The sequence below is a fragment of the Hibiscus syriacus genome, unplaced genomic scaffold, assembly GCF_006381635.1.
Source record: "Hibiscus syriacus cultivar Baekdansim isolate YM2019G1 unplaced genomic scaffold, ASM638163v2 tig00111398_pilon, whole genome shotgun sequence".
NCBI lineage: Eukaryota > Viridiplantae > Streptophyta > Magnoliopsida > Malvales > Malvaceae > Hibiscus > Hibiscus syriacus.
In genome coordinates, this window is record NW_024063081.1 from 170235 (window position 1) to 194114 (window position 23880).

At 33.8% G+C, this 23880-nt stretch overlaps 2 protein-coding genes across 2 annotated transcripts; one reads left to right on the forward strand and one right to left on the reverse strand.

Moving 5' to 3' along the window:
• Positions 1-2027: 2027 nt before the first annotated feature.
• LOC120161361 lies at positions 2028-23839 on the reverse strand. Its single transcript, XM_039171639.1, has 4 exons — positions 23836-23839; positions 15293-15299; positions 2679-2785; positions 2028-2373 (listed from the first exon to the last, which is right to left on the reverse strand). The coding sequence occupies exons 3-4, from the start codon at positions 2774-2776 to the stop codon at positions 2112-2114; spliced, it is 360 nt and encodes a 119-aa protein (XP_039027570.1). The 5' UTR covers positions 2777-2785; positions 15293-15299; positions 23836-23839; the 3' UTR covers positions 2028-2111.
• On the forward strand, positions 13437-13958 carry LOC120161058. Its single transcript, XM_039171357.1, has 2 exons — positions 13437-13735; positions 13778-13958. The coding sequence occupies exons 1-2, from the start codon at positions 13437-13439 to the stop codon at positions 13956-13958; spliced, it is 480 nt and encodes a 159-aa protein (XP_039027288.1).
• Positions 23840-23880: the final 41 nt, after the last annotated feature.

Here is a 23880-nt window from a genome sequence, read left to right on the forward strand (position 1 = left end):
AAAAGAATGAATGAAAACAAATTATGAAACATGTTTTGAGATAAGCTACATAGCTATAAATATTCGACAGTTGCATGTTAATGTTCAATTCAAAGATCTTAGAATGCAAACGACTTGCAGGGCAATGGAAGGTGGATGAGATAGAGAGAAAGGTAGTGAAAAGCAGCGACCATTTCATGATTGTTTCATTAATGGCGACTTTTCCTTGTTCAAAACACATGAACATAGTCAAACCGAGCTGTGGAAGAGAAAGCAAAAAAAGAAAGAAAATATGGGGGGTTTGGTTTCTCATAACACAGTGGAAGAAACCTTACGTGGCGTTTGGTTGGATGGAATCCATTGGAATTGAAGAGAATTGAAATCCAATTCTACCACTTTTCCATGTTTGGTTCAAGTTTTCCAAGGGAATTGAAATCTCTTATGGCTTCAACTTTCCATCAAATGAGGGAAATGGAATTCAATTCTCTTGTTGGAGGGAATTGAAATTTGACCATACTACCCTCATAAATCTTTTGGTAACTTATTCATATATTGAATAAAAATATTTTTTTTATTATTTCAGGTCGGGAGAAACTTTATTTTGGTTGGATCAGATCGGGTTTTTTAAGTGTGATGTTCGGGTCGGGTCGAGTTCGGGTTTAGGGTGAAAAATACCCTACCCGAAAATATATATAATTTTACCTTATATATTTATGAATAATTACAATAATACCCTCTCTATATATATTTTGTCAATTAAATCATTGTTTTTATTGAATAAAAATAATTTTTTATTATTTCGGGTCGGGTCAGATTTCTAATTCATATATTCGGGTCGGGTGAAACTTTATTTTGTTCGGGTCGGGTTTTTTAAGTGTGATATTCGGGTCGGGTCGGGTTCAGGTTTATGGTAAAAAAACCGGACCGTCCCGAAAAAAAATATAATTTTACCTTATATATTTAGGAATAATTACAATAATACCCCTCTATATATAATTTTTTTCAATCAAGTCAATGTTTTTATTGAATAAAAATATTTTTTTTATTATTTTGTGTCGTGTCGGGTCAAGTTTCTAATTCATATATTGAATAAAAATAGTTTTTGGTATATTTTTTGATAACTAATTAACATACTCCGATTGGAATGTATCGAAATATTGCTCTATCTTTTGGTAACTTATTAACATATTTTAATTGCGATGATTTTAACTTATGATGTTTATTAGCATTATTTTTATAATTTATTAGAATGAATAATCAATCAATAAAATGAAATTTTAATATTTTTTAGTTTTTTATAATATATTACTACATATAAGTTGTAAAACAAACTAAAATAAAGCAAACAAATAAGAAGGGCAATTATATCATTTTACATTACTGAAATCAAATTCATCTGATATGTCTGCGAACCAAACAGAATATGAAATTGGATTCCAATTCAATTTTCTGCCAACCAAACAAAATTAAATTTCAATTCCTGATATATTCTAATTCCTTCACATATTCCAATTATCTCATAAATATTTCCACCAACCAAACCCACCATAGTTTGTTTTGTACTTTGAAATATTTCATGGAACTACGGAATGCAGTACAATACAAATAGTAAGAAATATGAAGAGCAACAAATTGGTAAAATAAACCCACCCTGTCCTTTTCCTGTCACTGCTAGCTAGTCTAGTTGAAGGCCATTTACCATGTGTTTCTCTTCTTCACGGAAGGGAGTTTTCACACTTGTTTTCCTTTTAGACAATAATAATGGAGGGCCTAGCAATTAAAGGCTTTCAATGAATCTGTACAACTCTTGCAGCTTTAGGTACTATGAACTCTTTGGCCAAGAGCCAACCATTTAAGTGCATTCAATTCGACTCAACAAGTTAGTGAAAGGTTCTGCAACTCATCCCTTATTGCCATTAAAACAAACCCTATCTAGAAAAACTCAAGGGATCCAAGAGAAAAGCTTTAAACCCGTGCCAATGATCCAGTAGGGTACATTATTTTATTAACAAAACTTACAGAGAAAAGTGAAAATCCATACTGTCAACTAATAAAACAGGTTCTGCTACTATAAAACACACAAGGGTTTCTTGAGATACACACGTTCTGCTACTATAAAACACACAAGGATTTTAACACATCACGTCCTTGAGAAGCTTGTACCTGCGTGTACTAGGCCTTGGAGAAGGCGTCCCACTGCTCTTTCCTTTGCGATCACCGCCGTCTTGCTTGATTTTCTGATCAGAATACTCGGATCGGTTCAGGATTCCGGCTTCGTTACCCGTTGATGATTTCTTTGAAGTGCTTCCTTGTCTTGAATTTCTTTCTTCACTTCGGCACCAATCACACACTTCAACCGGTTCCGCGAACTCGCTGTAGTAGTTGCTGCAATACCTTCCGGAATCAAGAAATCGTTAAAGTTTCAACCCATAAAATAACAAAAGCAAAAGATGATGTTCAATTCGTGTAATATGAAATCATTTGTGTTTGGTGGTTGTTGTGGTTGGGTGTTGCTTGGTGGAGATGGGTTTTATCTACCTGTTATGATGATGATAAGATGGAGCAAGGGTATCTATCAATCCCCATGATGATGATGATCATGTGAATGATGATGAGATATATGCATACTGATACACACACATTCCTATATATATGGAGATGGATTAGGATGATGATGGTGAAACGAGAAAGATCCATACGAGTGTTGAAAGCGGTGGCGGCATTTGTTGCAGCGGAAGATTTTGTCGGGGAAACCAACGTCGCCGCACATGCAGCATACAGTTTGAAGATCCACCATTATTGAATTCTGCTGAAAACTAAGAGAATGAAGAAGATTTGGTTGAAGAAAGAAAGAGAGGGATAACTAGGAGAGAAGCATATGTATATATATAAAGAAATGAATGATGGATTTATACAATTATTTTATCTTGTATTATATAGAGAAATTAAATTAATATATTCACAGGTAGACCACAAGTTGCTTGCAGTCGTTTTCAGTTGGACAGAGATGTTAACCTTTATGTCTTAAAATCACACTCATGTCCTGGCCTGGCCGTTCACCTTTTCTCTTTCTCCTCACAAAAACATGTGTTATAGAATTACATTCATCCAAATTTTATTTAATCTTAAAAACTTTTATATATTTTGTACAGACTATATATAGAATTATAACCTCTCGACTCAACAAAGACATATCTTTTGTTAATAAATCGAGTTTTATTTCATTAAAATCCTTCCTAAATGGCTCGGGTTTTAGATACAATGTGTAATTGATAAAATTTAAAAAGGTTGTTTCTATTTTATATACTGAGAATATATATAATTATATTATGATATATTATAAAAAAATAAAATTAATTAAATGATTTTATAAGAAATAATGTTATTTTTCTTAAAAGATTCAAATTCAAGTAATTGTATCTGCAAAGTGTGTTGTTAATATATTAAAAATAGTTTGAATAATATTAGTCCTCCAATTTCATCCTCAAACTACGATTCTCATTCTAAATTAATCTTTAAACTTTTGAATATTCCAATTTCATCCCCAATCATCCAAATATGTAACTAGTTTCAACCATTATTTAACCTATTTTTTTAAAAAAACATACAATAATATAACTTGGTCTAACGATTCATTAGCAAAGAGATGTGATTAGTATATATGTATAGTTTGGGATGAAATTGGAATGTACAAAATGTTTGGGGATCAATTTAGAATGAGGGACATAGTTTGGGTATGAAATTGAATTTTTCAAACGTTTAATGACTAATTTAAAATGATAGTCATAGTTTATGAATGAAATTAGAACATTTAAAAGTTTAAGGACCAATTTAAAATGAGAGTCATAGTCTGAGGATATGTAATGCAAATGCAATTAACTCTTTTTTCTTGCATCACGTTAGTTTCATTTTTTTGAATTAATTACTGGTGTCTGATCTATTGACCAACTAATCCAAATCGGAGACTGCGGAAGTAAGGACGACCCTCCTAACCCGGTTTGCTCCATTCACATACGCTAGGATTTGAACATCTGATCTGACTTAAGAAATCTAGTGTCTCATTCCATTAGCCCAATTAATTTCATTTTTTTCTCTTTATCTTTGTTGATTAACTATAACATGCTAGTCACCAAGTGTTGATATTCATTATTTTTTCATTATTTTTATATTATATATTTATTTTTTAAAAATTTTAATAATTATGTCTTTAGGTATGTTTTTCTCTATTTGTATGACACATTTTTTTATCTTTCGGTACGGTTTCAATGTTTTTCTCAGTCTTTTTGGTCGTTATCTTTGTTTAATTTTCTCAAGGTTGGATTTGACGTCATCTCGACTGATCAAGATGACTCTTATTTGTTATCATGGTGATCTTCCCTACTTTAGACCCTTGGATTGTATTTGGATACCCGACTTGTTTTCAGAGTTTGTTTTCTCACGACGCTCGATTCTGATTTGTAATTGTCGGTGGTATTTTACTAGTTTGATCCCCTATTGAGGTTTATTTTGCGATGCAGTTAGATTTCTTCGTATCTATAGTTTTTTTAAAGAATTTTAACATTTTTCCTTATATGGTCCAAGCATTTTCACAAGTGACTAATTTTTTATATTAATGGTTATAAAAAATCCTAATTATGTGTTTAGTTTACACTTATTTGTAAACATTTATTATAATTTGGATATATATTTTTAATAAAACTGAGTCTTTTATTTGGAAAAAAATATAAAAAGATTTAAATCTTTGAAAATAATAAAATTATTTAATAACATTTAAAATAAAAATATATATATTTTTAGTAACTTAATTTATTAATATTTAGTCCGAAATATTATATGGTTGGAAGTCATTATTGAAATGAATTTCAGGGCCTAAAATAATAATGACATACCAAAACTCAAGTTCCATTACAACTTGGGGACTTAGCTTTTAATATTTATTTATATAAATATGAGTTTGAGAAAATGTAGGTTTTATTCTCTATATAAATAGTAAGAACGAAACACATGTATTATAAAATTAATAAAGATTGATAAATATATGTTCACATGGTGACAATTATAGCGTCAGGTCGTAAGTTCTAAGCTTAGCCCTTTAACTACTCATGATTGATGGAGAGTCCAACAAATATTATGGACATCATTAACCGTAGGAGATCATGATTTACTTATTTTTTTGTGACTTAATCATGATCGATCACTATTTGATTTTATTTATTATTTTTGAGTCTTTAATTTCATTTGTAGTTTAGTTATAATAAAACATAACTCATCAAGCGCCTCAATGTTAAAAATACGATAATTCTTTTTAGATATTCTGAGTTCGAGTAGTTGCGTCAGAATGAACCATGATGTGTGTTGTCAATAGTTTAAAAAATTAAGAATAATTGTCAGCATATAAAATTAAGAATGATTGTCAGCATATAAATAATATTATTAATATTTATTTATTTGAATATTTGTTATGATTAGAACATCATGTATTAAATATGAATTTGATGTACTTTATTATTAGGACTTTAATATCTATTAGGATTAGAGTTCCAAATGACATCTACTCTATGTATATACAAATATGAAGGTTGGAGAATATATTATACATAATCTATATTGAGATAATAATACAAATCTCTCTCCTTATCATATATCTATTCTTTTTGTTGCTTTTTTTTATTGATTCGTTCCCTTTATTTCATATCATTTTATCAACACAACTTGCTCACAAGCAATAACTTACTTAAATCAAAGATCAGATTCATCATCCACAACTCTTCGTTCAAAATAATTTGGTGCATTCTATATCTTTGTTTAGATACCAAATTTATATTTAGTTGTGGGATGAGAAACGGTGGAAAAGTTATCTAGGATGGCTCCCGGTAATTTCTCTGGTCTTGTTCCTCGGTTCACCCATGGCTGGTCTCCGGTCAAGGAATCTGCAGGTTACTCTCTGGTCTACATTTCATTGTAACTGGTCTCAACTGGCCCGCCGGTTGCCGTCACCTTTCAAACCCACTTTCTATTGGAAACAAATGCGAACACTTTCTGTTGGTCAGACGAACCCTCGGGTAAGGCAAAGTTTCTCCTGTCGGTGCTTGTCTATAATATATCTTTGATCGCACAGGATCTGGAACAAGCTCTTTTTCTTCGCAAGAAAGACTGGGCCGGAAAGAAGTCAGTGGAGAAATGGTCTCGTGTTTCATTAGAAGGGGAACAGAAACCCCTGAACTCAAGCAACGCTGATAAGGGATCTAAACTGGCAAAGAAGAGGAAGCCCGTCTTTTCACAGAAGGAAGAGACCGTGGTTTTCATCATGGTGGGGGTCGGACACCCTCCGGCACCGGTATAGGAAACGGTGTTTTAACAATGACCTCAGTTGGAGACCCACTTCCCTAAGCCGATCCTGTCAATGGGGGAACCAAGAAACTGTTCAAGGAACAGGCATAATCCATGTTTGATCTGCAGGGTTTTGCATGGATTTAGCTCAAAAGGGAAAATTCTCTTCTGGGTACGAGTTTGGTGGCTCCCATGAAACGGCCAGATGGGATGTTTATAAAAGGAAGAGTCAAACTCTTTCCTCTTTGTCATCGGACAAGGGAACTATACCGCTATCATATAAGTTGCACAAGACTCCAGCTTCGGTAGCAATTAATGGTTTCCTTTCTCTTCACCCGAGGAGCAGGTTTGTAAAAAGCTAAGCGAGTGTGCCAATACGCGCCGGAAGAGACAAATAGAATTTAATGCTTGGATTAAGGTTTGTATGACTACATGCTGCCAGGCTAGATCGATTGACGTGCTAAGGGTTTTTGCATGGGTATCTACAGCTTATGACAGATTTATTATGCAAAAGACTCCCTACAATATTTGTAAGCTCCTAGCCAGCATAGACGCCTCCCAGAAACATGTTTGGAACTGCTTTCCTCCTCAGAACGGTCACTTCTCTCACTCTGTTACCTTATTGCTAACTATGGCGGACGAGCTCCTTCATCTGCTAGGTGACCTTCACTTCACGGAGGATGAGGGAACCCTTGTTGAAAACCTGATCGTGCAGAAGAATGGAAATGAAACGGATCCAAACTCTTGCATAGTATCCAAAATGTTCTCGGCTTCTCCTATTGAGGGTGAGACAGTCATCAAAGTCTTCAAATCCATATGGGGAGCCATGAAACTGGTGGAAGGTCGTGTGCTGCACAAAAAACTGTTCCTTTTCAAGTTTTCTTCTAAAGAGGCAAAGCAGGAGATCATTGAAAGAGCCCCTTGGACTTTTGATGGTGATTAGCTAGCACTACAGGATTATAACGAAGAGTGGAGCTTGGAGGAATATATTTTAACACTATCGATAAATGGGTAAGAGTGTATGGAGTCCCGCTAGGATGCATGAACGAAGATGCAGGGGAAAGAATGTGAAATGCTATTGGCAAAGTGCTTGCTGTTGACCTCAGAGATAAGAATGGAAATATGGGAGCTTACCTCCGAATCCGGGTTGAGCTTAACGCCACAGTTTCGATAAAACGAATCATCAATCTTGGACAGAAGACTGATGAATCACCTCGTGTGGGGCTATTGAAGTACGAAAGGCTCCCAAAAATCTGCTTTCGCTGCGGTCTGATTGGTCATGGGAAAGAGACATGCAATATGAAGTTTAAAGATGAACCCACCACACTACAATATGGAGACTGGCTAAGGGTAAGCCAAAACCAAAACAGGAATCCTGATTCTACTTGCCAAAAACAAGAGATTATCCACTTTAGCCAACCTGATTCAGGAAAGGAAGTTGCTGGTTCGACAAGGAAAGAAGAGAGGATGCCTAATAAAGGGCATGTGGCTCTACTCACAGACTCTGACCACGAAAAGGATGTTCAGGAGAATGAGAAGGAAGGGCCAAGTAAAGTAAAGGAAAACACAGGACAATCTACTCCCACCTCAAATTATGAAGAAACGATGACGGGGAAAGGGAAGATGGCCAAGCGATCTTTGCAGAGGAAGCAAGTAACTGCAAACCAAATTACCATTAAATGGTTTAGGGCAGCGGATAATGGAACAGAGGAAGGTGGATCAAAACAAGTGTTGACAACTACCACTAATAATGTTATAACGGCGGAGGCTGAGCTTCAGCCTCGCCGAGAACCATGATCATCCTAGCATGGAACTGTCGGGGACTGGGGAACCCCTCGATAGTTCATGAACTGAAGCGGCTCGTGATGTCGCATGTTCCCAAACGTAGTGTTCTTAGTAAAACAAGGTTACGAAATAATAAAGCTGATGATATCTGCAGGAAGACAAGTGTGGAAGGAAATTTGATCGTTGAATGGGGTGACAATGTTGGGAAATAAAACGAGTAACAAGTAATTTCCCTATAACCAGATTAGTGAGAATGCGAAATAAAAGCGGAAAAATAATACCCGAAATTGATAACGGAGTTCAACCAATTTTTGCCTACGTCTCTGGACTGCTGCAGATCTTTTACTAAAAAGAGAAAATTTACAGGTGTTTACAAAACACTCACTACTCACAAGAAAGTTCTCTAGTATTGGGAGAAAGAAAATGATTTTGGGATTTGGGATGATTTTGAAGCTAAATGAGCTAGGGTATTTATAGTTGAAACTTAGGGACTAATCTTTGAAAATACCCTAAAGTGCAATGACTAAACTGAATTTACTCATTCATATTTTCAACAAACATCTACCAAACTTTGTAAAACATTTTTCAAAGAAACATTTACTAAACTTTGAAAAATATTTTTCAAAAAAAAAAACATTTACCAAACTTTGAAAAACATTTTTCAAAGTTGGTTGCCAAACTTTGAAACTAACTTTTAACAATCTCCCACTTGAAGACTGATTTTAATCTGTCTTCACACCTCGATCAATGAAGTAGTATTTCTGGTCTTGTTATTCTAGCATGCCAACTGAAGCTGAACACAACTTCAGTTTGTCCGTAGTCACCATCTTTGTCAACATGTCTGCCGGATTTTAAGCTCCACTAATCTTTTCAGGTTTTAAAATCCCATCTTTCAGAAGAGATCAGATAAAATGATATCTCAATTGTATATGCTTCGTCCTGGAATGAAAAGACGGATTCTTTGCTAGATGGATAACACTTTGACTGTCGCAATACAAGACATTGTTTTCTTGTTTCTAGCCTAACTCTTCCAAGAAACTTTAGAGCCAAACCATCTCCTTGCTAGCTTCCGTAACAGCGACATATTCTGCTTCAGTTGTGGATAGAGCAACTATCTTCTGTAGTTGAGAAACCCAACTCACTACAGTTCCTCCTAGAGTATAGACATACCCTGTAGTGCTCCTTCTGATGTCAATATTTCCGGCTAAGTCAGCATCTACATAGCCTGTCAGTATCGTATCTCCACCTTTGAAACAAAGTGTTTTGTTTGTAGTACCCCGCAAATATCTGAGGATCCATTTGACTGCTTCCCAGTGTAATTTGCCCGGATTATTCATGTACCTGCTAACAGCTCCCACTTCTTGAGCAATATCTGGTCTGGTACAAACCATGGCATACATTAAACATCCAATTGTTGAGGCATACGGCACCTTCACCATGTGTGCACGTTCTTCCTCCGTCTTTGGTGACTGTTCTTTGGAGAGTCTAAAATGAACACCTAAAGGTGTACTTACTGGTTTAGCATCTTGCATGTTGAACCTGGAGAGTACTTTGTTGATGTACTCAGCCTGTGATAACATCAAAGTCCCTGACTTTTTGTCTCTCTTGATCCTCATCCCAAGAATCTGCTTTGCAGTGCCCAGATCCTTCATAACAAACTGCTTCGACAATTTTTGCTTAAAGTGTATAATCTCTTGCATGTTTGAGCCTGCAATGAGCATGTCATCAACGTACAACAATAAAATAATGAAGCTATTGTCGAACCTCTTGATGTAGCAACAATGATCTGATTGGCATCTGGTAAAACCACTGCTACTCATGAAGCTATCGAACTTCTTGTACCACTGTCTAGGAGCTTGTTTTAAACCATACAAGCTCTTCTTCAACCTGTATACCAAGTTTTTCTTGCCTGCCTATATGAAGCCTTATGGCTGCCTCATATAGATTTCTTCCTCTAAATCACCATGAAGGAAAGCTGTCTTTACATCTAACTGCTCAAGATGTAAATTCTATGCACCTACAATTTTCAATACCAGTCTGATTGTAGACAGCTTCACGACTGGAGAGAAAATTTCATTGTAGTCAATACCTTCTTTTTGTTGAAAACCTTTGACAACCAATCTCGCTTTGTAGCGTTTGCTCCCATCGTGCTCTTCCTTGATCTTGTAAATCCACTTGTTATAGGGCGCTTTCTTGCCTGGTGGTAATTCAGCTAATTCCCACGTCTGATTTGACATAAGCGAGTCCATCTCATCTTTCATGGAAGACTCCCACTTGACTGAATCCTCCACTTGCATTGCTTCATCATAACACTCTGGTTCACCATTGTCAGTCAACAATAAGTAGTGCAAAGAAAGAGAATATCGTTGGATTGGTTTAGGAATTCTGGATGAGCATCACAGTTCTGGTGTGTCTGTTTCTTCTTGAACTGCTTCAGGATTGATCTGAACATCATTTCTAAAAATCTCCTCGAACTCAGTAAATTCCTTTTTTTCAGCTTCGGTATTGGAGCTACTTGATTCTACAGTTGACATGTCTTTGTACATCACATTCTCATTGAAAATGACATCTCTGTTTCTGATGATCTTTTGATTTTCATAGTCCCAAAACCGGTAACCAAACTCATCACCGCCATAACCAACAAAGGCACAGTTGTTGGACTTAGCATCAAGTTTACTTCTTTCAGTAGAGTCTATGTATACATAAGAAATACAACCAAACACTCTTAAGTGTGAAAGATTTATTTCTTTCTTGCTCCAAACTTCCTCTGGTATTATGCCATCCAAAGGAACTGAGGGCCCACGATTGATCAGGTAAGCTGCAGTGTTGATAGCTTCAGCCCATAGAAATTTGAGCAATCCGACATGTATCCTCATGCTTCTGGCACGTTCATTCAGAGTTCTGTTCATGCGCTCTGCTACGCCATTCTGTTGCGGTGTCATGGGAACTGTTGTCTCCATCTTGATCCCATTATTTGCGCAAAATTCTCTGAATCTATGATTTCTGTACTCTCCTCCATTATCAGACCTCAACCGCTTGACTTTCAGACCAGCCTCATTTTCCACCATGACCTTCCATTTTCTGAAGGTATCAAAGACTTCTGATTATTTCTTCAGAAAATAAACCCACACCTTCCTTGTAGAATCATCGATGAAGGTGACATAATATAATGAGCCTGCAAGAGATGGAACTGGAGATGGTCCCCATACATCAGTATGAACCAACTCTAACTTTTCAGCCTTGGGTGTCTTACCAATCTTTGAAAAACTGACTTTCTTTTGTTTGCCAAAGATGCAATCCAAGCATAGTCCGACATCTATATTCTTTAGATCCGGCAGCTTCCCTTTTGACAAAAGTGGCTTCATCTCTTTCTCGCTCATATGGCTAAGCCTTTGGTGCCATATGTTTGATTTTCCATCAGCATCTGCTACTATAATGATATTCTCTAAGTTTGAGGTTACATAGAGAGTACCAGTATTCTTACCACGAGCAATGATGAGTGATCCTTTTGTAATCTTCCATTCACAGTCTGAAAAGGTTGTACTATAACCTTCTCCATCAAGCTGTCCTACGGAAATCAAATTTCTTTTTAGGCCAGGAATATGTCTCACACCTTTCAGCGTCCAGGTGGTCTGGTTTGGCAGCTTTAGTCGGATGTCTCCTCTTCCGACTATCTTCAAGGTTTCATCATCAGCTAGATGAACCTTCCCAAAATCACCACTGACATAGTTCTCCATGATTTCTTGGCATGGGGTGGAGTGGAAAGATGCCCCTGAATCAAAGATCCATGATTCAATCGGACTGTTGACGCTTAGAATCGTGGCATCACATGTCTCCTCTATCATGTTGGTAGATTCATGTACGCCGGTATTTTTCTTCGGTGCTCGGTAATCTCTTTTAAAGTGACCCTTCTTGCCGCAGTTATAACAGGTAAAATCTTTCTTCCCCATTCTTAATTTTTCCCTTATGTATTTAGATCTGCCACGATTTGAATTTCTTTATGAAGTTCTCCCTCTGGACTCCGTGTGCAAGGCTGAGGAGGTTGATGCATCACCCGATTCTCTCCGTCGAATTTCTTTGCTCAATACCAGATCCCGAACATCGTCGAATTTTAATTTGTTGTTTCCCGACGAGCTGCTGATTGCTGTAACAGTAGCATTCCAACTGTCTGATAGAGATGATAAGAGAATTAAAGCTCGAACTTCATCATCGAATTCAATTTCCACGGAACTCAACTGGGTTGTGATTGTGTTGAGTTCATTTAGGTGTTGAGCCACTGATGCCCTTTCCGTCATCCGCAAATTGAATAATCGCCTCATCAAGTGAACTTTGTTTGAGGCTGATGACTTCTCATACATACTGGGGAGAGCCGCCATAAGACACGTCGTGTTCTTTTCCTTTGCTATGTTGAAAGCAACATTGCGGGACAACATCAATCGGATAACTCCGAGGGCTTGTCTGTCGAGAAGAGCCCAGTCTTTATTCTTCATGCCCTCTTGTTGCTTTCCTGAGAGAGGTTGATATAGATTTTTCTGGTACAGAAAATCTTCAATATGCATATTCCAAAAGCCAAAGTCTGCACCATCGAACTTTTCAATTTTCACATTCCCTTCGTCTACAGTCATCGCTCCTACTCGAATCTAGCTTCGTTTGGATCGTTTCTGACAATTCTTGCGAACCACCGTGTATTAGAACACCTCCGTCGATAAATTCGTATCGCCGACAAATTTTTTACTATTCACGAAATTCACTATTCACGTGAATAGTAATGAATAGTAACCTCACAAAAATTGACAAAATTTACAACCAAAAGCTCTGATTACCAGTTGTTGGGAAATAAAACGAGTAACAAGTAATTTCCCTATAACCATATTAGTGAGAATGCGAAATAAAAGCAGAAAAATAATACCTGAAATTGATAACGGAGTTCAGCCAATTTTTGCCTACGTCTCCGGACTGCTGCAGATCTTTTACTAAAAGAGAAAATTTACAGGTGTTTACAAAACTCTCACTACTCACAAGAAAGCTCTCTAGTATTGGGAGAAAGAAAATGATTTTGGGATTTGGGATGATTTTGAAGCTAAATGAGCTAGGGTATTTATAGTTGAAACTTAGGGACTAATCTTTGAAAATACCCTAAAATGCAATGACTAAAGTGAATTTACCTATTCATATTTTCAACAAACATCTACCAAACTTTACCAAACTTTGAAAAACATTTTTCAAATAAACATTTATCAAACTTTGAAAAATATTTTTCAAAGTTAGTTGTCAAACTTTGAAATTAACTTTTAACAGACAATTGTTCAGGGCTCATGCTTTTGAGGTGTGCTGAAGTTAATATGGAGCTCATTGAGTTCTCTTATAGACACATTGATGTAGAGGTCGAAAAGCTTGGGGAGAAGTTTAGGTTCACTGGCTTCTACGGGGAGTGGGATCGAAGAAGAAGGGATAGTTGGGCTCTTCTGGAATGCATCAAGGATAAATCCCGGCTCCCTTGGCTTGCCGGGGGAGATTTCAATGAGATTCTCACCCATAGCGGGAAAGTTGGAGGCAGACGCCGTGCGGAAGACGATATGGCTCAATTTCGGGCCGCTCTAAGCTGCACCGGTTTGCATGATGTTCGTCCAAATAAGGGCTGGTTTACCTAGTTCTTCGGGAACCATACTCACAAACATCTCAGGGAGCGTATGGATAGGTTTACTGCATCTCGGGATTGGCTTCTGAATTCGCCTCAAGCTTTTGTTTCAACCGTGATGACGACTGAATCTGACCATGCTGCTATTCTTTTAAACTCGAAAGGCGATGATTGTATCAAAGGCTCTCGCGGGCGTCATAAACAGTTCCATTTTGAGAACTGTTAGACAATGGAGAATAAATGTGCTAACATTGTGGAATCCACGTGGAACTTAGAGCAGGGGGGCCACTATTGAAAATCTTACTTGCCTTGGCTTTAAGCTTGATTCCTGGCAGAAGAACCGCAGGCCTGAGGTAAAAGGAAAAAGCAGCTCCAGGAGATTATTGCTGGACTGATGGATGAACCTGTTAGTATTGAGAGTGTGGATCGCCTGACTGGTGCTAGACGTGAGCTTAAAGACCTGTTGAACAAGGAAGAAGTGTTATGGATGCTAAAGTCAAGAATAGCGTGGCTGAAGAATGGAGATAGGAACACCAGATACTTCCATGCGAGAGCTTCTTGCCGCAGGAAAAAGAACTGGATCCGGGGAATTATGAATTCGGAAGGGGTTTGGAAAGATAGCTTGGATGACATTTTTGAAGTAGCCACTGACATCTTTACCGGACTGTTCACATCGACAAGAAATGGAAATTCGAATCGAATTTTGAACTCCATCGAGAAGTGTATTACCCCGGAAGTAAATTCAAAACTGTGCAGTGAGTACACCGTCGAAGAGATCCATGCTGCCTTCCAACAAATCAATCCGCAAAAAGCCCCTAGTATCGATGGTCTTAAGAGTAAATAAGATTAAATTTGTCTTAAGATTATTAGACAAAATCGTTAATTCCAAAAATAATATAGAGAATAAAATAATGATAAATAATAATCAAATCTCATTATAAATAATTAATGAAGAAGAACAAGTTTATCATGTCTTAGGATTGTTAGAAGCTGAGATCATAATCACACCTGAAAAGATAAAACAAACAAGATTAAACTTATTAAGAGAAGAAAAGAAAATAAATAGAAAGAAAAATACATGTATTTGTTCAGTATTTATAAGAGATTTTCAAGAGAGATTTACTCTAACGAGATATCTTTTAATATTTAAATTTAATCATATAATAATATCTTTTAATTTGAAAAAGATAAAATTACTTTTTACTATTTAAACTTAAACATTTAATATTTTAATTTGAAATATTTAAAATGATATAATTTTCTTTGATATTTAAAGTTAAATAAGTAACAAATACCTTTTAATTTGACATATTCAAAGAATAATTATCCTACTAATATTCAAATTAAAAATATCTTTTTAATTTATGATATTTAAAAGAAACATAAATTTAATTTAAATATTAAATCCATCAATACAATTTAATTTTCCCCCAACACATATCTCGTAATTCTCCATATTTTTTTTGAAAACTTTTATCATTATTTGCAGATGGCATTGGCATTAACGCAGTCTCGGATTCAATGATACCATCACATATCCCAATATGTTTGAATGAAAACATATATACTCAAAACAAATATAAAACTCAAAAACATTTCAGAAAATAATGAAGAAAAAACCTCAAATCAACACAGTGACATTTGGTAGATGAATTCTCAAAGCTCATTGAAATATGATTCGCCAAACGAAGACTGCTCGTGGTGTGCTACATATCTCAGCCAATGTCACAGTCATGGCACTGAATCCACTTGACTTTTCAAACTTGTCACATACAATGGGTTAACTGGGTTGTATATTCCACAATAGTTTACTTGAGGAGAATTAAATGAATTTTTCGGGAAAAGCTGAGAATAATGGAATTAGTTGAAAAGTCAAAAAAGTCATCTTCATGTCATGTATGTGGACACAAGTTAATGTTATCTGACCAAAGTACAAACTTGGAGAGCACTGCTTTTTGAAATGTGAAGTACGTGTAGGATTTGGAGATTCCCTAAGGATAAGGAAAGTTAAATTAATATAAGGTTAAAAAAATAAATTTGAAAAGAATCTTAATAAAATTGATTTAGTGCGATTGAAAATATTGATTTATATCTAATATATTAATTACAATGACGTAATCAGTAAACTTATCTAATCGGTTTGGAGTGGTGACTGACCTTGCTTGTGGGCTGTGTGGGACTTGTTTTGGAGTCTAGGAACCATTTATTCTTGGAATGCTCTTACTCGAGAGCAGTCTGGGATTCTGTTTTGCACGTTTGTAGGCTGCAGCATCAAGGATTAAGCTGGGATGATCTTATATGCTGGATGACTAGCAATTGGAAGGGTAAGTCCCTGCTAATTCACGTTCTGAAACTAGCATGGACTGGATTTGTCTATTTCATTTGGGAAGAACACAACTATCGTGTTTTTAGGGGATTGTCGCATTCGACAGATGCTATTGTAAATATTATAAAAGGGTTGTTAGAATTAAGTTGTACAGGCATGATATGAATAGATTGGATAGGGTAAATATATAGCTTTGTAGTGATTGGGGACTCATATAACAATTTGTAATATGTACTTTGTAGCAGCTTGCTGCTTTCTTTTGGATGAATAGATTGAATTATCAAAAAAAAAATCTACAAGTATAGATATTTTCGAATTAAAAAAACATAAAAAATGAGAAAACTACAAAGTATCAACACTTTTCCACAAATATAGATGCTTTCAACTTTTAAAAAACATGAAAAATAATAAGGTTGCAAAGTTTTAATATTTTTTTTAACAAATATCAATATTTTCGAATATAAAAAAACATAGAAAATGAGAAGGTTGTAAAATATCAAACTTTTTTTTAAATAAATATCGATACTACGATCTGATATTTGATGAATGTAAAATATCGATATTTTTCTATTATGTTCGATACTTTAACATTTGAGAAAGTTGATGGAAATTAAAATATCGATTTATTTGAAAAAATTGTTCAAGTAAAGATTTGAAAGTTACTTATTTGAAAATTTTCATTAAAATATCGTTGTAAAAATATCGATAGTGTAATAATAATTATAACTTAACCGATTAAAATAAAATAGACACAACATATTACGTTAAAGTAACTATCAATTTGTTTAAAAGTATAATAATAATGTAAACGGTAAAATAATTACAACTTAACCAATTAAAATAAAATAGGTGCAACCTATTACGTTAAACTAGTTACCGATTTGTTTAAATGTATATTAATAATGTAAACGGTAAAATATTTACAACTTAACCGATTAAAATAAAATAGATGTTACCTATTACGTTAAAATAGCAATCAATTTGTTTAAAAGTCATAATAATAATGTAAACGGTAAAATATTTATAACTTAATGGGTTAAAATAAAATATGTGCATCCTATTAAGTTTAACTAGTTACCGGTTTGTTTAAAGGTATATTAATATTGTAAACGGTAAAATATTTACAACTTAACCGGTTAAAATAAAATAGGCGCTTCCTATTTCGTTAAATTAGCTACGTGTTTGTTTAAAGGTAAAATAATAATTTAAACGGTAAAATATTTACAACTTAAACGATTAAAATAAAATAGGCGCAACTTATTACGTTAAACTAGCCACTGGTTTGTTTAAAAGTATAATAATAATGTAAATGGTAAAATATTTACAACTTAACCAGTTAAAATAAAATAGGTGCAACCTATTACGTTACACTAGCTACCGGTTTATTTAAAGGTATAATAATAATGTAAACGAGTAAAATAATTACAACTTAACCGGTTAAAATAGAATATGTGCAACCTATTATTTTAAACTAGCTACCAGTTTGTTTAAATATTTTTTTATCCATTCACATAATACATTATTTTCAATTTTAATGTATTCAAACATATCTCTATACTATTATAACTGACAAAATTAATGCATCAATTATACTCAAACATTCGATACTTAAATTTCAATTCCAATTTCAATTTCAGACCCACTATTCATCTTTTATTTTCAATTTTAATGTACTCAAACATATCTCCATACTATTACAACCGACCGACAAAATGAATGCATTAGTAGTAATCAAACATTTAATACTTAAATTTTAATTTTAATTTTAATTTGAGTTCCACTATAAATAACAAATTTTGTGTTAAATGGTGAAGAATGTGTCTCCTGCTAAATGGTAACAACACCATTCACCTTCTATCAAATGATACGGAGCAATCAACCAACAACTCATCAAAAAATCTTGATTAATCAACTAACAATTCATCGAAAAAATTCTAGCAATCAACTAACCAATGTTCATCGGTATATTCCTTCAAAGTTACATAATTATTTCTGATTTTCTCTTACTAATTGTGCTTCATTATTATTTTTTAGTTCAAATGTTGTGATATATGCAGAGATGTTGGTTAGAAGGAACTAGTTAATACATTTTGTGTTTGAAACATCAAATGCAATTTGTAAGATTATTTTCTTATAAACTTTTCACAATTATCATGTTAGCCTTGATTAATTCTAACTTCCGTTATTTCTTTCATATATGAAACTAGGTATAGCATGCCCATCATAATTTTGAGGCACAAGCTAGAAGACTGAATATATGGAGAATGCCTTTCTTATAGAATTCATTTCATCCAACTCATAAAAATAGGATAATCGTAAACCGAAATCATTCAAGAGACACACATCTGATATAGACTGGTTATTTGCTTGTTTACCTCTCTAATATTCATTCTCCATCAGGTGTGTGTCTCCTACACAACGGATTATGTAAATGTAATCTATAGTTGTAATAAGCAAGCAAACAATAAATGTATATCAAACATTTTAATGTAAATGTAATCTATATATCGATATGTGTTCGACAGTATACTATGTCACAAATTTTCCCACACAAGTATCGATACCCCTACTTTAAGTATCAATATTTTAAATTTGAGGATTGTTGAAATATCGATCTAGTTATTAAAGTATTGATACACTTACTCCAAGTATTGATATTATTAATTTTGAAGCATAAATTGCATAGTTTCGGTATACATACTTCCTCTAAAAGTATCAATATTGTTTCGGCAATATGATATGTCCAAAGATTGTCCTAAAAATATTCATAATAGATACCGGTTTGTTTAAATGTATAATATTAAAGTAAACGGTAAAATATTTAAAACTTAACCGGTTAAAATAAAATAGGTGATACCTATTACGTTAAACTAGCTACCAGTTTGTTTAAAGGTATAATATCAATGTAAGCGGTAAAATATTTACAACTTAACTGGTTAAAATAAAACATGCGCTACTTATTACGTTAAACTACCTGCCGGTTTGTTTAAATGTATAATATTAATGTAAACAGTAAAATTTTTATAACTTAACTGCTTGAAATATTTTTTTTAATTCGAAAGTATCGATACTTGTAGGTTGATTTAGGGGTGGAATTCATCAACATTTTCAAAAATATTGATACATCATATATCAATTATCGATATTTTAACATTCGTTAACTTTTTCAAATGCTAAATTTCGATAACAGTCATAAAAATCTAAAATTCTAAAGTATCGATATCATGTATTAATAATTTTCCTGAATACGTATCGATACATATACACAAAGTATTGATATTAATAATTTCTATACATCTACACTAAGTATCGATACGGAGTATAAGAGTTTCGATACATCTACACAAAGTATCAATATTTTTACAAATATATTTAAATGAATTTTGTAAATAAGTAACTTTCGATCTTAACATTTCAGTTTTTTTCAAATTAACAAGTTTCTAAAATGCTAAAATATCGAACATCATAGAAAACAATATCGAAATTTGTTAAAGTATCGACCATTAGATCATAGCAGTATCGATATTTATTTTAAAAATAGTTTCCATCCAAAGATACATAATATATTAAATCGCTACCGATTTTATTAAACACAACTTTAATATTTCAGGTCGCAACCTACTTATTTATTCACAATAACATTATTGGGCACAACTTAGTATGCTAATATTTATTTATAACAAAATAAGTATTTAACATATTTTGTTTTCGTGGGATTTCGAAGGCCCCATCAGCTTAAATATTTGTAACATATTAGGGGCAACCAAATATGTTGATAATATTTATAATAAAATAAGTAATTAAACTATTTTGTTATCGTCGGATTTCTAAGATACCATCAGCTTAAACTTTGATAATGTAACATCCTCAATATCGGGTTAGTGACCAAAGCGTGATATTTTAAATTTTAGTGACCAATTTAGATAAATTGAAAAGTTCAATGGCTTAATTGAAATATCTGGTGTATGATGATTTAGTAAATGAAGAAGAAGAAAGGGATAAATGAGTCATTGAACAAGGAAAATAATTAAATAATAATTGTGGGTATTTTAATACCCATGTGGAGCATGTTGGGAAACAAAGTTTCCAGATATTTCTCTCATCTTCTTTTTCTCCACTGTGAAGCACACCATGCCAAGGTGAGTTTGATTTGTTTTGGTTAATCCTTAAGATTCAAGTATGATTTTGGTTAATAAAGACTTAGGAAACATGATGGAGATGAAAAAGGTAATAGAAACTCAAAGATTTGTAAGTTATGGAAGATTAAAGGGAAGAAGTGGATAAGTGAAATTTTGAATAAGAGTATATAAATGGATTTAAAAGCTAAATTTGACTTGTCATAAGTGTAAACAAGAAGTTATAAGTGTTAGAATTGAGTTTGGATTACATTGAAAATTTGGTAAGATTCTTGGTTTTAAGAATTTGGATGAATTATGAGAGATAATAAGGTGTTGGAATGATAGAAGTTAATTAAAATGGTTGTAGATGAGTTTGGTGGTATGATAGGAGATTTTATGATGAAATTTAGTGAAGAGTTGATGAATTTTCGGATAAAAAAAATCTGTTGTGGGTAGAGTGTATCGGTACACTATGAATAAGTATCGATACACTAAGACCAATGTTGAAGGTGTATCGATACATTAAGGGGTGTACCAATACCTGTGAATTTCGAATTGAATTTGGGTACCGATACACCAGGAGTGTGTCGGTTCACACCAGGAGTGTGTCGGTTTACTCCTGAAGGAAAATAGGAATTTTAGCTGATTAAATTAGTTCAAGTTATTAGCATTGAATTATAAGGTTTAAACTTCTGTTAATCGTCTCAAAAATTATGTTTATGTAGATATTGAGCCTAAACAAGTTCTGGAACAATTGACGAGTAGGATTGATCGAGGAAAAGACAAGGAAATATAGGTGAGTGTATATGCATAGCATGATTAGAGTAGTATATTCAGTTCTAGACTTGTGATAAGTCTAGATTTAATACATTGATACATGATTCATTTCATATTATGAAACATGATATGAGTTCATACCATATGCATTATGTGACACGTTGTAAATAAATATGCATGAAAAGTTACATGAGCTATGTGATAAAGGTAATAAATTACATGTCTATGAGATATACTATATGAATTGTGATAAGCCCATGTTATGTAGATGAGAACTATATGTATAGTTGACATGCCAAGAGTAGAGGGTCTACGCGATTCTTCGGGACATATATGTATTCTTTGGAACATGTGTGTGATCTTTTGAGACACATACTTAATCCTTGGCATATGTATATGATTCTTAAGGAATTTCTACGTGGTCCTTATAGACATCTTATATGGAACTTCAGTGCATTTCTACACGGTCATTCAGGACAAATTCTACATACCCCTAGTGGAAATTTATACGAGCTGTGGTGATAGCATAGTGTACAACCTCACAGTACTCACATATCTCAGGTTCTCAGTATTGTATCATGGGCTAGTGAACTTATTATATGGATTCATGATGGTTAATTTGATCAGATTATGGGTAAGATACATGGTTATGCAAGTTGCATGGATTAAATATGTGATTTCATTACATTTCATATCATTATGACATTATCATTATGCCTCACTATGTCTATGACTTAGCATGTAAGCGTTTTACACGTAGGTACCGAAAAACAGAAAGATCCAATATAAGCTCAGCAGAACAACATATCTCCACTTGAAGATCATATCAGAAGTAAATTACACAATATGTCTTGTTATGTGATAAATAGGTTGGCATGTAAACAAAGTCGTTAAATTAAGTATGTACGCTCTGATTGAGTTTTGTAATGTTTTAAACGTATTTATGTAAATGATAACTTTATATTGATGAAAGTTAAATTTTTTATGAGTTTTATATATGTTGGGCTGAAATTACTGTAGCAGTGTATCGATACACTGTAGCAGTATCGATACACATTTTACATTCGATGTTTTTGTTCATCGGTATTATTCATTACTGTTTACACGGTATCGGTACTATTTACACAGTATATGTACTATTCATACAGTATAGTACCTATTCATAAAAACATTTTTATCTTAAATTTGTTATAACGAAACATAATTCAACAGTATATTATCATATTTTCTTAATATAAGTCCAAATGTTCTATTATTTTGTAAGAATATTGTTTTAAAAAGTCAATGTGACATCTCGGACTCGTATCTAGGCCGGGTACGGGTTGAGGTGTTACAGATAACATTTTAGACGCTACCTAATATGCTGATAATAATAATAACAAAATAAGTAATTAACTTATTTTGTTATCGTCGAATTTTTAAGGCCCCGTAAGCTTTAACTTTAGTAACATTTTAGGTGCTACACAATATGTTGATAATATTAATAACAAAATAAGTAATTAACATATTTTGTTATCGTCAAATTTCTAAGCTCATATCGCTTAAACTTTGGTAACATTTTAAGTGCTAAATAATATGTTGATAATATTAATAACAAAATAAGTAATTAACATATTTTGTTATCGTCAGATTTTTAAGGTCTCATCAGCTTGAACTCTCATAATATATTAGGCGCTACCTAATCTGTTGATAATATTAATAACAAAATAAGTAATTTACTTATTTTCTTACAATTTATAATATTTTAGGTGCAACATGTTATGTTATTATGGTTGATATTATCTCTAGTAATTAACCTAAATTATTAAAGTCAATGTTTTTTTGGCCCATTTTACATACAACAATAACATTTCTGGTTATTACCATTATTATTATCAACACAAATAACATTTTCGGTGAAAACATGTAACATTTTTGGTAGCGATTTTAATCGGTCACCTATTTAATCAGTAACGCCATTTTTTAGCCGTATTTTAACCGCCTCACAACAGAACCTCCCTTAAGATTTGGTTACTTAGCCTGTTTCAATTTGTAATCAGCTAATTTTGAGTGCCATTTTTATTGATCCATGTTACTCAATATCATATCTTAGTCACCAGGTTAACATTTAGCTCAGACTGTCGTCAATTTATTAACAAAAAAAGACGAGTTTGGAACATTCTAAATAGTAGACTGACCATTTTGTAACTTTTAATAGTTGGGGGACTCAACCAAATAACACTCTATAGTTGAAAGACCATTTTGTAAATTTTAATAGTCGAGGGACTCAATAAAGTATCACCCTATAATCGGAGGACCATTTGTATACTTTACCCATATATTTACTGAAACAAATGGTGGGTGTGCATCAGTGTCAAGTCGAAGTTGACACCAACACCGTAAGGCTGAGAAGAAAAGAAGTTGACACCAACACCGTAAGGCTGAGAAGAAAAGCAACCCCACACAAAATCCGCCCTCTAATTTGGCACATTCCTTTCTTTTCACACATCAAGATGTGCCCACAACCCCAACACCCACCACTCTTGCTCTATGCATTTCAGGCGATTTACATCCGTACTTGCAACCCCTTTAGGTAAAGAACAAAACACCATTATGGAGGTACCCTTCTGCAATAAAAATTGGGTCTCTGCCCTACCCACCATCTAAATTCACTTGTACCATACCATCTACATCGGGTACCATTACATGTGACTCACAATCATCTGTGAGCCTCATTAGATATGACTTGGTCGTTACTGATTTTTTTTTTTTGAATAATCTGTGATAATTATAAGATAACATCTCTTTAGAATATTTTTAATTTATTGACAACACACGCATATCCTATATGCAGACTCCACATACACTCGCCAAATTGGTACTCTCTATATATAAGCCTACACTGTGCTGAAATGGTTGCATTTTTCTTGTGGGTTTGAAGTTTGAAC